This window comes from Amaranthus tricolor, chromosome 1 (genome assembly GCF_026212465.1).
Source record: "Amaranthus tricolor cultivar Red isolate AtriRed21 chromosome 1, ASM2621246v1, whole genome shotgun sequence".
In the NCBI taxonomy this organism is placed as follows: domain Eukaryota; kingdom Viridiplantae; phylum Streptophyta; class Magnoliopsida; order Caryophyllales; family Amaranthaceae; genus Amaranthus; species Amaranthus tricolor.
In genome coordinates, this window is record NC_080047.1 from 10,305,220 (window position 1) to 10,325,745 (window position 20,526).

The following is a 20,526-nucleotide window of genomic DNA, read 5'->3' on the forward strand; positions in this document are numbered from 1 at the left end:
TTATTATTATTATTATTATTATTGTGGTTGTTATTATTATTATTATTAAATTATTATTATTTTTAAATTATTATATTTAATTTATTTTTTTAAATATTATTATTATTATTATTATTATTTAAATAAAAATAACTTAAAAAATAAATTAATTAAACAAAAGAAATTTTATAATTCGAAATTCAAAAAAAAAAAATACCAGTTGCACAGTCGCACTTTTTGTGCGACTCGACCTAGGTGCAGTCGCACTTTTTGTGAGACTGATATTATTTTTTTAAAAAATTTTTATTAATTTTATTTATATTATTATTATTATTATTATTATTATTATTATTATTATTATTATTATTATTGTGATTGTTATTATTATTATTAAATTTTTATTTTTGTTTTAATTATTATATTTAATTTATTTTTTTAAATATTATTATTATTATTATTATTAGTATAAAAATAAGAAATTTTAAGTCCAATGGTAAAGTTGTAATTTTTTAAATTCCAGGGGTAAATTCATAATTTCATTTGAGGGGTGACGATAAAATGAAAAAGGCGGTGACAAATAAGAATCGGGTTAAGAAATTTTCTAGGTCTATAACATTCTTCATAACATAGGATCATTTCTTTTATTTTGGTCAAAAAAGCATGATAGTCACTGTCCTGTCTGCTGCCTTAAATCTCGGTTATTTCTCTGCTTTTGTTTTTTTTAACGGACCCATTTCTTTCTTTTCTCTACTAACCCTTCACTGTTTCTTTATCAGTACTTCTTTTCTTTCTCACACACAGACACAGGCCATAGCATTTGCATTATTACTTCTCCTTTTAAGTGCTTGTCGGTGGAGTTTCCATGGCGTCCTGCTAACATGATCAACCATTTTGGGTGAACTTAAACATGATGGTTATTGTTTAGAACTTCTTAATCCACTACATTAAAGTAAGTCTTTTTCTCATTCATAATGTTTTTATCACTCTGTTTTTGTCATTTTTCATTAAATCTATGCTGATTGAACCATAGAAATATGGGGTTTAATGACTTTTTCCATCATTATGTTCTATAATAAGTCTTGAGTATGATGATTGTCCTGTTTGACGTAGCAGTTTAAGTGACTATTAGTGGGTAAAACAGTAGTTTTAAGTAGCTGGCCTGTAATGGTGAGAATTGGTGAAATCACCTAAGTTCGAGTTCGATTCTCGTCACCCTTCCTTTTCCCGCCTACCCTGTACCAAAAATTGGTTGTATTCAGTGGTGCGAGTTGCTCTCTTCACAACGTTACAATTTGTGGCGTTTTAAAATCAAAAATGATAATTGCCATTAAGAAATGAGTGTTGCTTTTTTATTTAAGTGGGTCAATATTTAAAAGAAAAGTGATGAATCATGATGTTCACTAAATTTTGCAGGTAGTATGATAATGTACTAGGCCACTAGGGTTTATTTGATCTATGTACCCGAACTCTAAAAAGAAGAAGCTATGGAACAAAAATCATGGCGCTGGCGGAAAAAGGGATCAGAGAAGACTATTGTTGATAACGGAAGAGCTAGTCTTTGTCTGGAAAGAGATTTACTTGAGGTAAGGCAAATTCGCCCGCCTTGGTCCAAGGCGACTTCCACTTAGGTGAAGTGTAAGGGTTATGTGCGAAATCTTAACCTTGTTGTATATTTACTAGTTTGATACTAATTGATTACAGGATGAAGAACGAGTAGAACATCGTAAATGTGCAAGTAATGTGAGTGAAGGTTCGGGTTTATTCATCTGTGATTGTAATGCTAAGGAAAAACTGATCAGAAAGCAAGCAAGAATAGCAGAAAAAGCACTAGCAGGTTGAAAACTGGGTTTTATTGTTTTGAATCATTCTGATCATGTGTTTCTGAATCTGGATTCTGAAGTATAAATATTATTACATTACAGGCCAAAAGATGGCGGAAACAGAGGCGGCATACTTTAAGCAAGAGCTGGAAAAAGTGCTGCAGCAAGGAGAAGTGGCGGAGCAAAAACTGGCTAATCTTAATGTTGCGTTGGAGGGATGTATGCTGGAGATAGAAGCTCTTCGTGTTGCACAGAAAATGACGGTGGATTTTGAGAAGGAAACGAAGAAGTTGGAGGGTAAATTAGCCGAATCTAACAAAAGGGTTTCGAACTTATCAGCTGAGAATGCCAACTTGATGAAGGCCCTTTTCTGCAAAGAGAAGCTGGTTCAAGATCTTGATAAAGGAAAAGCGGGTTTGGAGGCCGAAATTGGCTTGCTAATAGATAGGATTGATTCAGCCGAGAAAGAGAATACTTTTCTGAAGTACGAGTTCCAAGTGATGGAGAAGGAGATGAAGAATAGTCAAAGATCGGAGCTTGAAAACACAAAGCAAATAAGGAAGTTAGAAGCTGAATGCCAGCAGTTGCGAAACCTAATCAGGAAAAGGCTGCAAGTTCCGACTGCTCCTTTGAAGGGATCCAATCCGAAGATGGGCCCCATTGAGAAGGTATACAACATTGAAGAGGAAAATAAGATGTTGAAAGAGATCTTGGCTTTAAGTGATGCAGAACTACAAACATGGAGAATGAAGTATGGTCAAATGGCTTCTAAAGTAGCGGAACTTAAGGCACAGCTCAATGAGCTTTCGGAAGCTGAAAACTCGATGCAGTTAGCTATATCTGGTTTAGGATTCAATAATCATAATGAAATTCGTGATTCGGAATCATGGGCTACTACTTTATTAGGGGAACTTGAACAGTTCAGACAAAATAAAATCACGAACGAATCAGAAACAGAGAAACTTGCTATGGTAACCAGTAAAGAACTTGTTCCAGTTTCTGTAAACAAGGAGAATTCTTGGCTGGATGAGATCTTAAAGGTGATTTTAGAAGAACATCGAGCTACAAAAAGAAATCTGGGCGAGCTTTTGCAAGATATCAAAATTGCTTTGGGTTGCAATAATTTGCAAAGCTCGGAAAATGAAAGGTCTGATATCCAAGGTCTTCTGACATGGGAATCCGTAGATTCTACTCCTCCAGAGTATTCAACTAGCAGCAGTGTCTCGATGGACGATATCAAAGGTTTAGATATGAAAGATGCTTCGTTTTCACGAGAGAAAATAAGGCGGCATTTGAATTTTGAACGATCAAAAAGTGAAGCTCGAATAGAACTTGACTCCCCGAATCGTCATAACACACTAGCACAAATGATAGCACTACAATCTGCAGTGCAGGAAGAGAACAGGAGAGTGAAAGAGAAGCTACAGAGTATGGCTGACGAGAATTCAGTTTTGAGGAACCAGCTTGAAGAATCAACGCGAGCGATTGGAAACTTACAAAGGGAGGTAGAATCTCTGAAGGAATCGGAAGGACTAATGGAGGAACAAGTAGAAAACCAGAGGTTGATCAATGAAGATCTTGATACGCATCTTACAGTTGCGAAAGGCAAACTAAATGAAATTCTACACAAAGTATCATCCTTAGAGGTAGAATTGGAGGATAAGAGTCATTGCTGTGAAGAATTGGAAGCAACGTGCCTTGAGCTTCAGCTTCAGCTAGAAACGTAAGAGAACTTTCCTCCCCTACCCTCCAAGTGGACTCATCAGAATTGGATTATCATTAAAAATAAATTTTCGTTACCCCAATGCCATTAATAGCTCCCCGATTTATTTGAATTCCAAAAATAATATGGCAAGAAATACAATTGATCTGATCCTAGAATATATGACTGCAGGAGCAGGATCTCAAGAAAGGAATCTCCAGGAAATGATGCTAATCAAGTGGCAAAAAAATTTAGAACTGTGAGTCAATTTTCTAGCCTAATAGAAGTATTAGTTTAAGTCTTTGTAACATAATTCAATAGTTAATTCGCCTTTTGGATTCGAAATATGTTCAAGATAGCCTCGAAATAGCCCAAAACCGACTAATAGATTTTTTTTTCAATTTGCGAGAAATATTTACAAATTATGTGACACTGGTTTTAGTGTTTTTCAACATTTTAAGTGCTATAGGAGCAAAACTAGTACGAGTGAAATTTGGTGCTGAACTACTAAAGTGCAAGATAGTGCTCTGCTTTCTTAAGAAATTCTGATTTGGTCTAGGACCACCGTATCATATGCAGTTGTAACCATAGAGCAAAGATACACCTTGTTTTTGCATTATGGTTGTATGAAAAAGTTGTATGACCTATTGGAGATTTGTATCCTAAACCATGAGTAAAAATCCCCATAAAAGGATCACACATCAACCTTGAATAATGTAAACCCCAACCATAGTGGTTCTAAAACAAGTGGTTGACACTACAGAAGGTGTTGATTCTAAAGCATCTTGAGGAACGGAGGGAGTATATTATTAAAATATTTATTTTGCGAGGTACATTATTGATAGCATGTTTTAATTTGGGGTTTGAATTGAGAGTGGAAATGATAGTTGATTGTGCTTTTGAAGTGTGTTTTGATGGTTGCATGTGTGCCTCAGAGAGATGTTATCATTTGAGGAAAGAAAGGTTGAAACATGTACTTTGATGACTGTGACAATTAGAGAACGATGACAAGAGTTTGAGAGTGGTTGTTAGAGAGTACGATAGGATCCTCTCTATACCGTGGTATAATAAGTTATTGCTCGGTTTATTGACATTATCATAACGTATTAGTTACTGACGTGTATAAGCTTGTTTTCTTTACCATTGCTCTTTTGGTCCTACTACAATGCATTTGAATTTCAGTCTTATGTTGAGCAGCAGAGGAATCACAAAATTATTTTCAGCTATAGAGTCCTTTTGCATTGCATATATCTTATATTTTTTGCAACAACTTTGGAAGATTCAACTCTATGTACAACCTAATTTGCTGGTTGTATATGTTTTTGGTGGAGGCTTGTAAATCTCCTACTGTATAATTAATTTCCCGCTGCGTTGTTTTTGTAGTTTGAATGTTTTAAATGATTTTTGCTATTTTCAAACTAAAGCGTTTATATTGGAACCACGATCCATGTTAGACATGATATTTGGAGAAGCAGTGTTGACTCATACCGCTATGATAAATGATTCAAGACCGTTGCCTGCAAATTATATTTTCATAATTGTTATGAATGGTTGTTTTTCATACCTCCAACTTTCAAGAGAGATGCCATCGAAATGTATATGCAATTCTGAAAGCCATTATAGATAAATTAGTTCTAATTTGTTTATTTATTTTATATTATTTTTTTAGTAGCACTTCAATTTCCTCCCATCCTTTACGATTTTGGTTTTGTATCAAGGGTCTCGGAAATTCAGAGGTGTTACATTATAAGACCCCCTTCAGCTAGACCTGGCACTCTCAGCTGATATATATACTGTTTGAATGACAGGAAACAATTCAAAAACTAGCAAAGCAACTCAAGGCATTGCCATCACCAGATATAACACAATTTGATGACCTTCTCTCTCCATTAAGTACTGCCATCACCCTCCAAAAGGCCTCAGCACCAGATAAAAAGAGTCTGATAATCCAACGCTCTACTCTACGTGATCGTATGAAGGAGGAAGAAAGTAGCAATGGAGACAGCACAGAGAAACAGAGTATCAATCATAGTGAGTTAAAAACTCTGCCTCCTCCCCCAGGACTAAAGGTTCAATCTCTAGAACAAGCGAGCACTTTGGCTCTTGTGCCAAGTAAGAAGTCAGGTGGAGGGTTTGGTTTTATCACAAAGCTGTTCCTCAGAAGGAAGAAAGGAAACAGCAAGATGAAGGCTGCTTCATTGCAGCGTAATTCAAGCGCCTTGACGAAACAAAGGGATGTCTTGCTAGTGGTCTAACGGGGTACAGAGACGTGTTACCCTTATTTTTTGTTCAACTGTTTCCATTTTCTAAAAAGATTTTCCTACAAGTCTTGTTTGTTGCTTGTTAGTTTGTATGTTGCCATATTGGTATTGTGGTCATAGTTTGAACTTGTGTTTATTAGATTACAGGTTCAATTCCCACTACGGGATCTTGGATAGGGTTTTCCTTTCCTCCCCAGATTCTCATGAGTAAGGAGTTCTTGGGGTGGGGGGCCCTAGTAAGGTCTGTTTCATTTCGATTGCTTAAAATTTTTTTGGGTTGTATGTACATAATTTGTGGAACGAATCATTAGAATACAAAGGTTGTAATAAGACTTGAAACAATCTAATGCCAAAATCTCCATCATGCTGATCGTAGTAGTACTTTTATCTCATTTGCATGATTCTATTTAAGAGTTTCTCTCTTACAACTAAGAATTTCTTAATTGTGTATACAAGGTAAAAGCAAGAAACAATAGTTAGGATGTTTGAATACTTGATATAAAATTCAGAGGCGATCAAAACTGAAAAATGGAGTATCACCTCTTTTCTACTTATTCTCTGTATAAAACAAATCTAGCAATATCATCCAGTCCTGCTTCCTTGTAGCATTCAGCGACTCGCTCCAGACAATCATCCCAAGATCCTTCAATGGAAGCCAAATCCAACAAAAAAGCAGCTTCATCTAGAGCAACCTGAGATTTGATCAAGACAAAGAGTTACTTTAAATTTCTTGCCCTGAATTCTCCATAGTTTCAATGATTTAGCTCTCATACTGGCATCTTTCCTATATCATAACAGAAGAAATAATCTGATATTCATGTACCTGGAGAGGATCTTTTCCTTTCTTCAAATCTTCTTGCCGGCCCTCATCAGTCACTTTTTCCTTGATGTATTCAATTTGTTCATCCTCCCATTGTGCCAAATCAGCAACTTCCTGATCAACATCAATAGACATCACAAGTCACAATATTGAATTAAAAAATTCCTGGTTTAGTAATGATGCAGAATGATGCGATCTCAATATACCATCCTTATTCATCCGCTTGAAATTCTCAAATGTGTAGTAAATTTTCCATAAATTATGTGATACAAGAGTTGTAATGATGCTTAACACACTACCAAATTCTGCCTCCACATGCAGAAGCATCACCCATCTAACCGAAAGTGTGAAAAGCTTGGAGTAGCACATGGAGGAAGCGTAGATAAATGAATGAGTAAAGTAACCAAGAGAGGAAGTTACCTGGTACGGACAACCTAAAGTCCACCATGGTGATTTTAGTGCTACTCTTGCTGCATCTTTCGCTTCTGAAACACGCCCAACCCTGGGAAATGCTGTTTTTAGTAAGAACCTCTCAAGTACAATTCTAAAGCCATATTATGCAAATTAACCACTCCTGAGTCCTGACTATCAATACTGGAACAGAAGTCCACATACTTGAGCAGGATTTTTGCATAGAAGACAAATGGCCGTGCAAACCCAGGAAAAAGGTCTTTCTTCGTATAAAATTCTCCGGTAATCAATGCTGAAACCTTCAGTTCATACGAAAAAATGTTATTATACAAACAGATAGCTCAAATAAACTAGAACGACTAGACAGAGTGGATCAAAATGTCTCACTTGATCACCATCATCAAAATGTCGGGTCACTTTTCTCTCAAGAATATCTGGAAACAAACCCACCTAATAAGTAAAAAAAGAGTCAATATACACTTGTTCAATCCATTTAACTTGTGATTTGAAGCAAGTTTTTAATTTGTTTCGTAACCTTTTTCAGAAGATATGTATCAAGGTTAGGAGTCTGAGAATCAGCAAAGTCACCCTTCTTATAAAGTTTTTTGCCAGCCTCAGATGAAGCATCAAAAATCATGTTTTCCTTATCATCCTTGCTTAGTGCATCTTCCTCAACAAGAACTCTGTGAATATATTGATCCACCTGGATTACAAATGATATACTAAGGCCTTGATCCCAAAATTGTCCTAAATAAAGATAAATGATGGAGAAGGAAGGTAAGAGGTGGAAGACACATGAAGCAGATATTGGGACAAGAGAGCAACATTCTTTTAAATAGATTCTAATACTTGTCTACACGCACGTGAATGTATGTTTTAACTTATTACATTCTTCGCCATAAGCCACACCCCATGTTTGGTAACTTCCACAACAGGCATCTCCATCCTGCAGTGTCGAAAACGGAAGTCTAAAAGCTTAGCAAAAGGCTTATGAAAACTTGCGTAAGAAGTTCACAGAACTAGATATATTGGTTTTTGAAAATTTTACCCTGGTGGAGCTGTTGGCCAGCGAAGCAAGGCAGTTACATTACCTGTTGAAGTTAATAGCTCAATGAGGATGTGAAGAAGTCTACTATAAGAGGGAAAAAGATGGAAGAAGAATTATGACTCTTATAACCTGATAAATTTTCAGATAGCGGGATAACAAGGGGAAGCAAGCCCTGCCTAGCTCCAGGAGAAACGATTGTTTCACCTGTTTGAAGCATAATACGGTAAGACCTAAGCTCTCTTAAACAAAACAAGAGTGAAAAATCTTTTCCTTTTTATCCCAAGAAAAAGAGATAGCAGTCGTAAGGGATTTGTTTCTCTTCACCTATTTCTACAAAAATATGTTTAAATGATGGGATCTGATATGTTGGTGTAAGTCCATAGATTTATGTTTGCTCATTAACAAAAGGACAACTTCTATATTAATAAGTATATTCAACTGTATAACATGTTGAAATTCCATGTAAAACCAAACCTAACACATTAAGATGAAGTTTCGTAAACTATCTGCTCTAAACAATATACATCCTAATGTTCGCAAGGTGACGATAGAGCTAGAAACACACCTTTTGTTTGTAGCACATTCAACAGATGATGTAGATGCTCAGGAGGTTGGGTGCAAGCAACATCCTTTACGAATGATATATGTCCTGGGTATATTTTAACATATTTGTAAAAAAAGATAAGCAATGTTGGGAAAGAAAACAACATAAAACAAGAATCACATACAAGTACAACTCATCGAACATTATTATAAGAAGCATCCCTTAATGAATGTAGTATCTACCAGCTTATCCTTTAATTACAGGAACAAAGAACAATTCATGCGGCAGCAATAATGATCAGCATAAATTGTTAGGATTCTCACACAATGATAAATTGCAAATAAGAAAGCTGCTACAGAAAGGCCAAATAGAATGTATTTTTTCTTCTTGAAACCTTCAAACAAGCAACCTCAACTTATAGAACGTCCAAGAAACCATTTAGCTGACAATGTGCTCAAATTGCAAGCATAAAGGGTGACAGCCTTACCAAACCCAAATTGGCTATCTTCCTTTGTTCTTTTAGAAGCATCATTTCCTATTTGAAAATTTTCTTAATAAGAGAAAGATAACCCTTTAGAAAGTTTATTAGGTTTGATTGACATCTTAGCCTACCCCTCCTCACATTAATTACCTGTTAAATTAGGCTGGACTTATTGTGAATGCCAGCATATTAACGGGGGGACACAAGTGCACACACTTCATAAGCCAAGGAGATATATACCATCCCAAAACCATATAGCAATGGGAAGAAGGTCTCTAATAGCTTATAAAGCGTGCACACCATTTTCAATTTATCGATGTGGGATAACTCATCCCAACACCCCCTCACATGCGAACCCCCGTCAAGTTTGCATGTGGGAGTAATCAATTAGGATAGGAACGCCATTCTTTTCGAACCTACCATTTTTAAATTGTTGATCGAACCATCAGCTCGGATACCATATTAAGACGTGACAATTCGTCACATACGTGTGGACACGGGAGACCCGTGGGCTTGAGCCTACAAATCCACGAGTCAAGAGCGTTGACTTGCACATATACTTGGTGAGGTTCATTATTTCCCAAAACCATATGGTAGTAGGAGATTAGCTCACCCACTATATATGCAAGTCAACAACCCACTATTTTATTGTCTCACATGTGGGATCTTGTTGTAAAGTATTTCCAACATTACCCACTTATCTCATTTAGCATGAGCATATAGGTACATTTCAACCCCTTTTCTACTTTCTTATTTTGTGTTCCAGCAAAAAGAATGTGCTTAAATTAAAGCTTGGGGTGATAATACTAATATCAATTTCATAGTACGTTTGGATAAAGAAAGAAGAAGGAAGGAAGAAGAAGGGAGAAAATGGAAAAAGAGCGAAGAGAAATGGATTTTCCTTTCAAATCTGTCTAGTGTAGAAAATATTATGAAGATGTCATCCATCCAATTTCCTCCCCTATATTCTCCCTCATCCTCATTCACAATCTCAATGCACTATGGACATTACTCAGACAAAGCTTGCTAAATAAGCACCAATCCAAAAATTTTGATTTAGAACCAGATTCTCACTGCTTAAGTTCATGAGTTGCCAATTTCATTATCTAACAGCTTATTCAGAGTTAAAATCTAAATTTTTTTATCTTACCATTCTTCAAAGGCTATTTATAACAACCTATTAATTATATATTTGTTGAGGGCAGCTTGCCATCCAACCAACATATTATCTCAAACTAGCAGTGCCAAAATGCAATACAATGTCACTCTACCGTTGACGGCATCCTTTTCCTCCTGCTTAATCAATTCAATCTCATTCCACCATTGTTAACTAGGGAATCTAGGCCCGGACCTACACCGGCCATGGCTCAAGTCATTTTTTCAAAATTATGTTAGTACTGAAATGTACTTCTATAACATGTTACACACTGGTAACCGGGTTGATTCAGTACATATCCAGATTCTATACTAGTATAGTAGATTCTAGATTCGCCATTGCAGTTGGCAATTTAAAAAAGTGTTTGTAACACTAACATATTGTCATAAACACATAACAAAAACCCACATCAAGGGTACAAATTAATATACATTTCTATACAACACAGTTCTCCATCAACAAGAAAACGCAACATAATACTCCATAATCTATTTTTGATGTGAATACTCCATAATTTTGATAAGTGAACTTCCAAGTTCCAACACAATTCAAAGGAAAAAAATAGGAGAATAAATTTTCAGAAGAAATTTATTTGTAGAGCAAATTAAATAAAGCGAACATACCAGAAGATGAAAAACATCGAATTTGAGGAAGAGAAGATTGAAAGGAGCACAGCCGTGGAGCAGTGATGGTAGGAGTGAGCGTAGAACCTCCATGGAAAATGCCTACCACTCCTCTCATTTTCCTTATTTTTCTGTTAATTTGATCTTCTTGATTGCCAAAAAATATGAAGTGGAAAATGGAATAAAATATTAGAAAAAAGGAAAATAAAAACATTTAATTTAAGAAAAAGTTAACAGTACATTTCGATTAGGCCCATGGTATGATATTGGAACATGGATAAGCCCATTGTATGTTTGAACACTTTCAACTCTTATTAATACTTGTATGAGATGGTCTTAGCATGCGCAACCTATACATGAGTTAAATAGTCTAATTTATACAATGCTATATAATATACTAATGAAGAAATACTTGAGATACTCTTCTGAGAGACCGTCTTTCTATTAAACAACTTCAAAACAAGAAGTTTATATGTTAATAATTGTATTAGTTGGATTATTCAGCCCAATGTATGAAGAGTGTTTCACGGTGAGATCATCTCACGCAAGAATTTTACGAAGTATTAGGATATATGTCAGCTTTACGGTAAAAAATTTCTTTTAGATTGTGATATATTATTTTATTGAATAATAAAGATAATGGAAAAAAGTGGGGTCCATAAGCGTTATAAAATATTAAAATAAAATTAGCGGAAAAAAATATAAAATTCATAATAATTAAAAAATATTAAATAAAATTAGCGGAAAACATATAAGGACCATAAAATTTAATAAAATATAAAAAATAAGATGAACAAGCGTAAAAATGTAACATATAGATTTTAGTTTTCATAGTATTTGTATAATAAAATATTGTCTCTATCTCTCAGATTTATCCTTATATACTTATTTGTTTTGGATATGACCTTGTTTATAATTTTCTTGTAAATCTAAAATTTATTTCTCTTCCATACATTAAAACCTAATTAAAATTATTTCACTAGAAAACAATTACCACCTACAATATACAAGAAACAAAAATATAAACAAGCAAAACATAAAACAGTTAGTATTGATGCAGTTGATATTCGTATTAGAAAGGAAAAAATTACCGTGAATAATTCAACTTTTTGTTAATTTTCCTATAATAATACTAACTATTGATTAACCATGAATAATACCAATTTAAAGGAGTGTTTTCTTAGGAAATACCTAACATATTAAAAATCAAACTATAGGTAATTATAAGACAAATAAAAATTGATATATTAGTTAATAAACTAAAGTTGGTATTATTCTAGGAAAATACCCTCTAAGTTGGTATTATTCATATTTAATCAATAGTTGGTATTATTGTAAGAAAATTGACAAAAGATTGCATTATTTATGGTAATTTTTCCTATTAGAAATGACAATGAATTCTAGACCTAATTCGTTTTGGCAAAATCAGTCCTAAATTTTTTTTGGACTAGCTCTTTGAATCAAGATTGGATCCGGGTCTTGAAAAAATATCGGAATTCAGATCTATGGATCAAGGAGACCAATTTGACTTTTTAATATATATATATATATATATATATATATATATATATATATATATATATATATATATATATATATATATATATATATATATATATATATATATATATATATATATATATATATATTTACAACAATATTAACGATCTTCTAATTTACTTTGTTTATTTAGTAGCGTTATTTTGAATGTTATGTTATGTACTGAATGAATTTTGTTTATGTGAGAAACTTTTGAAATCAGATTGATATTTTATGGACATTTGTAGTTTTTATTACATTATTGGATATATTTTGCATTTTAATTAATAATTTTATGTATTATGATCATTAGTTAGTCTAAAGCCTATGATTATTGCAATAAAAAGCAAAATTCAATTAAATGTGTAAAAATAAGCTTGGAATCATTTTCATCCCGGATTGTGATTATGGATCCATAATTCAGAATCTGGGTCCTCTTTTTAAAAATAAATCTACTAGATCAGGACCCATTTAAATTTGGTCTAAATCCGAGACGTTGCCAACTGCCATCCCACTATACATGGCATGCATATCAATTATAACATTCAATTCAATTGCCATTTGGCGAGTAAACAATGGTATGTTGTACACTTGAGTCTTATAGCAGATGTACAAAAAATTACGGTGCTTTATTTTAGGCATTTAACTTTGAGGGTTAAAAGATTTATGTACTTGATAAATACAAGAGGGTTTGTCAACCAATTACAGAAATTCATATGCTTATAATTCAACTAATTAAGCTATGCAGCCTATGTGTGGAGAATGTCTTATGAAGAAATTATCTCACATAAAAATTTGTGACAAATTTTAGAGTCTGGACCTAATCTACGGCGCGAATCTAGGGTGTGGGTTTAGATGTCGGGTGTTGGTTTGATGGTCTCGACTCGAACCTGGACTTAGACCCATTTTTCATTTTTGAGATCCAGACCTAAACCGGATCTAATAGGTCTCAAAAGATGAGACTCATACTTTAAAATAGGGACGAGCCTAATAGAGTTCTGGATCCATAACCATCTCTATTCTCATTCATTTTGCACCAGTTTTTTTACTCAGATCCACCATCTTTTTTTAATCTTATCAATAAATTTATTATTTCTCATTTATAACTACCTATTTTTATCATCTGATTTTTTTGTATGTGTATCACCATATCATAAGAGATGGACCATTGCTTTTGGTGAACACTTATTTGTTGAAATTGATATATATGGCATGAGCTGAGTATTTGCTGGATGTGATAACTACTTCAAATACATCTTTTATGTTGAATTCAAGTAGAAGAATTAAGCTGGGCCTTTGTACTATTTTTGAATTAAAAGCACGAAAAGAAATACTTATCAATCAGATCTACATTCTTATCAGTTATCTATTGAAAAATAATTTCCTTGCCATTCATTTCATGATTTGATGAATATATATAAAAGGTAATCTCTAGTTTTACGAAACTATATAACTACAAAATAATTACCAAATAAAAGATTTACAAAATATACAAGATATTATTTTATTCAAAGATATTTTATTCAAATACACCCTCGCAGTCGAATCGGGAGGTTTGCGAACGCTGAGACTGGACCAAAAATCATCAAAGATAATCTGAGGAAGACCCTTGGTAAAAATATCGGCAATTTGATATCGAGATGGAACATGAAGTACACGAACATCCCCACATTGCACTTTTTCCCGAACAAAATGTATGTCCATCTCAATATGTTTAGTGCGTTGATGGTGAACTGGGTTGCCCAACAAATAAACAACACTAACATTATCATAATAAACAAGAGTGGCCGTAGAAATGGGAAAATGAAGCTCAAGAAGTATGTTACAAAGCTAGCAAGTCTCAAAAACAACATTAGCCACACCACGACATTCAGCCTTAGCACTGGACTTAGAAACCGTAGGTTGGCGCTTAGCAGACCAAGAGATCAAATTCTCACCGAGAAAAACACAATAGCCAGAAGTAGAACGACGGGTGTCAGGACAACTGCCCCAATCAGCATCGGTGTACGATAATAGGAAGAGATGGAGGACTTATATAGCTGCAGTCCATGATCAAGAGTACCTTTGCACATATCGAAGAATATGATGAAGAGCAGTTATATATTCAACCTGAGGATCATGCATAAAAACACAAACTTGCTGAACAACATAAGACATATCTGATCGGATGAAAGTGAGATACTGCAAAGCCCCAGCTAAGCTACGATTCAGAGTAGGATCATCATGAGGAGAACCAGCATCCGCACCAAGTTTACTAGAAGTAGTAATAGGAGTGGGAGCAGGCTTGCATTGAGACATGTATGCTTTATCAAGAATCTCAGTAGCATACTTGTGTTGAGAAAGAAATAGACCTGCAGAATTTCGAGAAACAGCAATACCCAAAAAATAACTGAGGAGGACCTAAGTCCTTCATAGCAAACTCAGAACTCAATTTAGCCATAATAAACTGACGAAGTAAATCAGATGAAGCAGTAAGAATAATGTCATCCACATATAACAAAATATAGGTAATGTCGAACCTGCGACAATAAATAAAAAGAGAAAAATCATAAATGCTGTTAAAAAAACCAATAGTAGTCACAAAATCAGCAAATCATTAATACTAGGTCCGAGGAGCTTGCTTAAGACCATAAAGAGACTTTCGAAGAAGGAAAACATGATCGGGACGAGTAGGATCGCGAAAACCCAAAGGCTGATGCATGTAGACAGTTTCAGTCAAGTGACCATGAAGAAACGCATTTTTAACATCTAATTGATGAATAGACCAAGACTTGGACAAAGCAATACTCAAAACAATGCGAATGGTAGCGGGTTTGACCACTAGGCTAAAAGTCTCATCTTAGTCAATGCCTTCCTGTTGAGACTTAGCATCACCAACTAGACGTGCCTTATAGCGCTCAAAAGAACCATCAGACTTGGTTTTGACCGAAAAATCCACAAAGAACGAATCACATTAGCATTAGGGGGCCAAGGGACAAGATCCTAAGTATTATTCTCAATCAAAGTATCAAACTCCTCTTTCATGGCCTGTTTTCAGTTCGGGTCGTAGAGGGCATGTATGGGATTTCTGAGAAGAGGGGAAAAAGAAATGGAAAGGGCTTGAGATGTGTATCTTGGGTTGGGCTTAAAAATTCCATGCTTACTACGCGTAATCACACCGGAAGGGGATGGAGGAAGGGGGGAGGATGAAGGTACGGATGGGCTGGAAAGGTGGGGTGCTGAACCATGTGATGTAGGCTCAATAGGAAGGGGGATAAGGGCTGGCGGGCTGTCAACTGGGCTAAGCGCAACGTTTTGAGATGAAACGGAAGGAGTTTGTTGATGGGGGGATGATGTTGGGCCATTAGGAAGGTGAGGCCTAGTAAGAAATGAAATTGGGTTAGATAATGGGATGTTGCTGCTGGGTTGAGAATGGTGGAGAAAGAAATAAGGGTTGGGATCATCTAAAAAATCATACTCGTAAGGAGTACGTTTGGAGTCTTGGGAAAAAGGAAAAACCGTTTCATCAAAAATCACATGATGAGAAATAAGAATCTTACGAGACACGATATCATAGCACTTGTAACCTTTATGTGATAATGAATAGCCTAAAAAGATACATGGAGAAGATCGAGGTTAGAGTTGGTGGAAGAAATTAAAGGAAAACATAAACACCCCAAAACCCGCAGATGGTCATAAGAAGGAGTTTTGTGATAAAGAAGTGAGTGGGAGTGAGATAACCAAGTAATTTAGACGGGAGAATATTAAGGAGATAGGTTGCGGTATTTAAGGCGTGGGGCCGAAAATACGGAGGAAGAGAAGCATGACGCAAAAGGGTATATATGAATAATATTATTGATGGAACAAATTTTTCTCTCGGACTTGCCATTTTGAGAAGAAGTTTGAGGACAAGAAAAACGAAGAATAATACCCCGAGAAACACAAAATTGGTGAAAAAGATTACTATCAAATTCACCCCATGATCACATTGAAAGGATTTGAGTTGTAGCTCAAATTGGGTATTAACATAAGTATTAATATTGGCAAAATTTCATAAACTTGAGATTTACGAAATAAAGGAAATGTCCACAAAAAATTAGTATAATTATCAAGAAAAAGAACATAATATTTGTACCCAGATGGGCTTGAAACAGGAGAAGTCCATAAATCACTATGTATTATTTCAAAGGGACGAGAACTGATAGACATAGTAGTACGAAAAGGAAGGCTAAAATGTTTTCCTAAAGAACAAGAATGACAAACAAAATTAGGATTTTTATTACATTTGATTAATCGAGAGGAATACAAGGTATCTAAAATAGTTTTGCCCGGATGCCCCAAATGAGAGTGTCAGTTCCTAGAAGAGGAAGCGGAAAAAGCGGATGACGGGGATGAGAAAAAGGTAGCTCCATGTGTCGAGAAATGAAAGATAGAGATCACCAGTGCTATTAGACCGCATAATTATGTTCCTTGTGTCCAATTCTTTCACGGAAAATCCAAAAGGATCAAATTCAATAGAGACCATATTATCATTAGTAAATTTTCGAACGAAAATGAGATTTTTGATGAGCTTAGGGGTATGGAGGACATTTTTGAGAGTTAAAGGTTGATTGGGGGAAGGGAGAGAAACATGTCTGTGACCGTGATCATATGACCACCAACAATAATTACATTATAAAACGATGCTTCAAAGAACAATAATTCAATAGAGTACCTCGAGAATGTGACATATGAGATGTCGCACCGATATCCATATAATATTGCTCATCCGGAGAAGATAAAGAAAGATTGTGCATGGCGTGATCAATTTCCGTAGGACAATAACCCATAGAAGAACGAGACCCCGTACAAAAATTTTGGGCCGGATGTGGCCCTAGAACTCCAAGCGCACCATAGGAAGATGATTAAGGCTTTTGTTTAGTCTAATTGTATGTAGAAAATGGACAAGGGAACGCCATGAAAGAAAGAAAGAAAAAGAAAGAAGGAGGTGGAAGACAAAGGTTGTGAAGAATCAAAAACCTAGGCTTTTGATACCATATTGAAAAATGATTTCCCTTGCCATTCTTTTCATAAATTGATGAATATATACAAAAGGTAATCTCTAGGTTTAGGAAACTAAATAACTACCAAAAAATTACCAAATCAAAAGATTTACAAAATATACAAGATATTATTTTATTCAAAGATATTCTATTCTAATATTATTATCATCCCTTTTAAATTAATTACATGACATATTCGTATTAATTTTATTTTAATAATTGTAATTTGTAGGCAATCAGTCATTGCAATATTATCTTGTTTTAATAGAGAAAGACACTTTAAATACAAATTGTTGTGAGAGACCATCTTCAATTAGGTTGGCTCATTATATAATTTTTGTTAAAATAAGGAAAATGTAATGTAAATGAACGCTTACTTGGTAGGGTTTTAGAATATCTCAAGTAACCATTCAGGGCATATCAAGTAGGGGTTCATAATATGTCAAGTAGGTGTTTTTAACATGCTGATCTGTCAAGTGGGTGGTTTTAATCGTTTATTCTTGTAGACCTCAAACACTTACTTGGTATACCTCAAAACACTTATTTGACATTTCTCAAACAACTATTTGACATACCTCAAATACCTACTTTACATACACAAACTCATACTTAATATATCTCAAACACCTACTTGACATCCCTAAATATCTGTTTGGTATAACCTAATACGGCAATAGCTACTTGGTATATCTCAAATCCCTAGCTGACATACCTCAAACACCTGTTGGGTATACCCTTAATACCAAATTGGGATATCTAGAGGTGTTCAAAACACACCCGATGACACAAAAGTTACCCCACCTTGTAAATCCGATTTAAAATTAACCTGAAACACCTAAATTGAAATCAACCTGATGACCCGAATTAGAGCTATTCAAAAGTTATTTCCGAAGTTACCCGACCCGAAGTTATTCCCGAACTGGTTGACAACCGAAAATGGGTAAGTTGAACCCGAGCTGTAACCGATTTTTGTAACTGATACATAACCGTTAACCGAGATTACCCATACCTAATAATGACCGAACCGAGTCATATCATATCCGACCCGAATCATGCTCGAAACCCAAATCGATCCGGCTAAAACCGACTTAACCCGAATGAAGTTTAGATCAAACTGCTGTAAACCTGAACCAATTTTTAACATAAAAGTATGATAGACTCATATTCAATCATCTTATTTGTTATTCTAATAAAGTGATAAATATTTTAATAAAATAAATTTAATAAATACATGGTTTCCTATATTTAGAGTTAATAATCAATGGTCAATGTTTATTTAACTACTTTTAATCGAATTAGATGAAAATTTATAGAACTTTATAATTTTAAGTTCCGGTAAAACAAATAAAAGTAACAATGATCACTAATTGATTTGCACTTTAACTATTTTTCTTTAAGTAAAGGGAACCTTATCATCAATTAAAAAATGACTAACAACTTAATCCGATACTGACTCGATCGATAGTAATTAGTAATTCATAATTCGTAGCCGAATTCTACTTGGAAAATACTAATACCCGAACCCGATCTGTACCTGATAAAATCGAACTAATTATTAACCGATGACAACCAGAGATTAATTGAAACTCGACATGAACTTCAACTGACCCCGAACTGATGCTAACCCAATGGCTCAAATAATTGATCTTCAACCGCACCGTGACTAACCGACCCGACCCGAGTGTGATCCATCGTAACACGCATCCGAAATATAACCAATCTGAAATACAACCGAACTGAATGACATCCGTCCGAAACCGATCCAATCATCCGAATGAACACCTCTAACCCGAAAGAACACCTCTACGAATATCACAAATACCTACTTGGTATACCTCAACACCTATTTGACAACCCCAAATGCCTACTTGGTATACCCCAAATACGTGCTCGGTATATCTCAAACCCCTACTTGATATATCTCAAACTCTTACTTGCCAACCCCAAATACCTACTGGTATGTCCCTAATTCCTAATTAATGTACCCCAAATGCCTTACTGAATATATATTAAATTCCTATTTTATATGCCCTAAATCCCTACTTGGTATATCCTAAATCCTCACCATATTGATTTTTATAAGATAATTAATTAGCATTTTTTAATTAATCAATTTTTATTGGTTGGAACTCTCGAGAGCCGCACCTCAGAGAGATGGTCTCTCAAGAAAGTTATCGCACTTCAAATAGGAGAAAATCTCTAAAAAAAAATCGTAATCGTTGTATATAGAGTTGTACTATGTGTCTAGGGCCTATTGAGAGTTCGAATCCAACCCTAAAATATGGAGGCGTTTAACAGATCAAACCGTTTGAGCCCTCGATTCATTTTTTTAAGCTCGACCCCCGTTATCCCATCTGTTGCACATATCTAATTATGAATTCTACCAGAGAGATGCATAATTTGTAACAATTGAGTGAAGACAATATTCTATAGCCAACAATCCACAAGTTGACTTCTATTTTAGTTATTATATTTATGGTTTTTGTAACCTATGTACTTACTGCATAACTACATATGTTTAAATTATCAAATATGTAATTTGTTGAAATTGAAGTGATATATTCTCTAAAAATTTATTAAAAGTTGCCAAGTTTAGAGTATACTCAAAATCATTATTCTAATAAATTCACCTATTTTGTAAACTTAACTTTTGCACCTGGTACATATGTTAGAAAAACCGTTATATTTATTCTAATAATTTATGAAGATAAAACATCTAATGTGAATTTATGATTATAAAATAATCATTTTCTTGAATGTGGATAGAATCATAGAATATACCCAAAAACAATCTATTTTAGATATACTCCATCCGCCCCTATGAGAATATATCCAAAACGTTTTAAGTGAAATTTGGTGGAAATGAAAATTGGGTTAGAGAAGAAGATAAAAAGTTGAGTGGATGATTAAAATGATTGGTTAAGATGGAGAAAAATAATAAATTTGTAAATAGAAATTAAATTAAAGAAAGACCAAAAAGAAAAATTGTACAAAATAAATAGAACAAACTATAATAAAAAATGGTACAAATTGAGAGGGACGAAGAGAATATATATGTCTTATAAACCATTTCTAAAAGATAGTCATTGACTTATTGACATTAATTTGGCTACGAATCATA

The 20,526-nt window shown here is 34.5% G+C and overlaps 2 protein-coding genes across 2 annotated transcripts; one reads left to right on the top strand and one right to left on the bottom strand.

The window, feature by feature from the left end:
* Positions 1–643: 643 nt before the first annotated feature.
* LOC130825254 (filament-like plant protein 7) lies at positions 644–6,147 on the top strand. Its single transcript, XM_057690390.1, has 6 exons — positions 644–928; positions 1,393–1,562; positions 1,681–1,813; positions 1,902–3,522; positions 3,694–3,760; positions 5,310–6,147. Exons 2-6 carry the CDS (start codon positions 1,464–1,466, stop codon positions 5,754–5,756), a joined length of 2,367 nt encoding a protein of 788 aa, XP_057546373.1. The 5' UTR covers positions 644–928; positions 1,393–1,463; the 3' UTR covers positions 5,757–6,147.
* Positions 6,107–11,066, bottom strand: LOC130825263 (protein IN CHLOROPLAST ATPASE BIOGENESIS, chloroplastic-like). The gene is made up of 11 exons (XM_057690400.1): positions 10,846–11,066; positions 8,607–8,690; positions 8,171–8,245; positions 8,042–8,084; positions 7,882–7,939; positions 7,529–7,696; positions 7,381–7,443; positions 7,198–7,292; positions 7,003–7,084; positions 6,586–6,696; positions 6,107–6,454 (listed from the first exon to the last, which is right to left on the bottom strand). Exons 1-11 carry the CDS (start codon positions 11,057–11,059, stop codon positions 6,314–6,316), a joined length of 1,134 nt encoding a protein of 377 aa, XP_057546383.1. The 5' UTR covers positions 11,060–11,066; the 3' UTR covers positions 6,107–6,313.
* Positions 11,067–20,526: the final 9,460 nt, after the last annotated feature.

Excerpts from the sequence above, each read along its gene's own strand:
- LOC130825254 (XM_057690390.1), top strand. The coding sequence starts at position 1,464 with ATGGAACAAAAATCATGGCGCTGGCGGAAAAAGGGATCAGAGAAGACT. Across the intron at positions 1,814-1,901 it reads AGCAGAAAAAGCACTAGCAG|GCCAAAAGATGGCGGAAACA; the intron begins GTTGAAAACTGG and ends ATTACATTACAG. Across the intron at positions 3,761-5,309 it reads TGGCAAAAAAATTTAGAACT|GAAACAATTCAAAAACTAGC; the intron begins GTGAGTCAATTT and ends TTTGAATGACAG.
- LOC130825263 (XM_057690400.1), bottom strand. The coding sequence starts at position 11,059 with ATGTTTTTATTTTCCTTTTTTCTAATATTTTATTCCATTTTCCACTTC. Across the intron at positions 8,246-8,606 it reads GAATGTGCTACAAACAAAAG|GTGAAACAATCGTTTCTCCT; the intron begins GTGTGTTTCTAG and ends TGCTTCAAACAG. Across the intron at positions 6,455-6,585 it reads AAGGAAAAGATCCTCTCCAG|GTTGCTCTAGATGAAGCTGC; the intron begins GTACATGAATAT and ends ATCAAATCTCAG.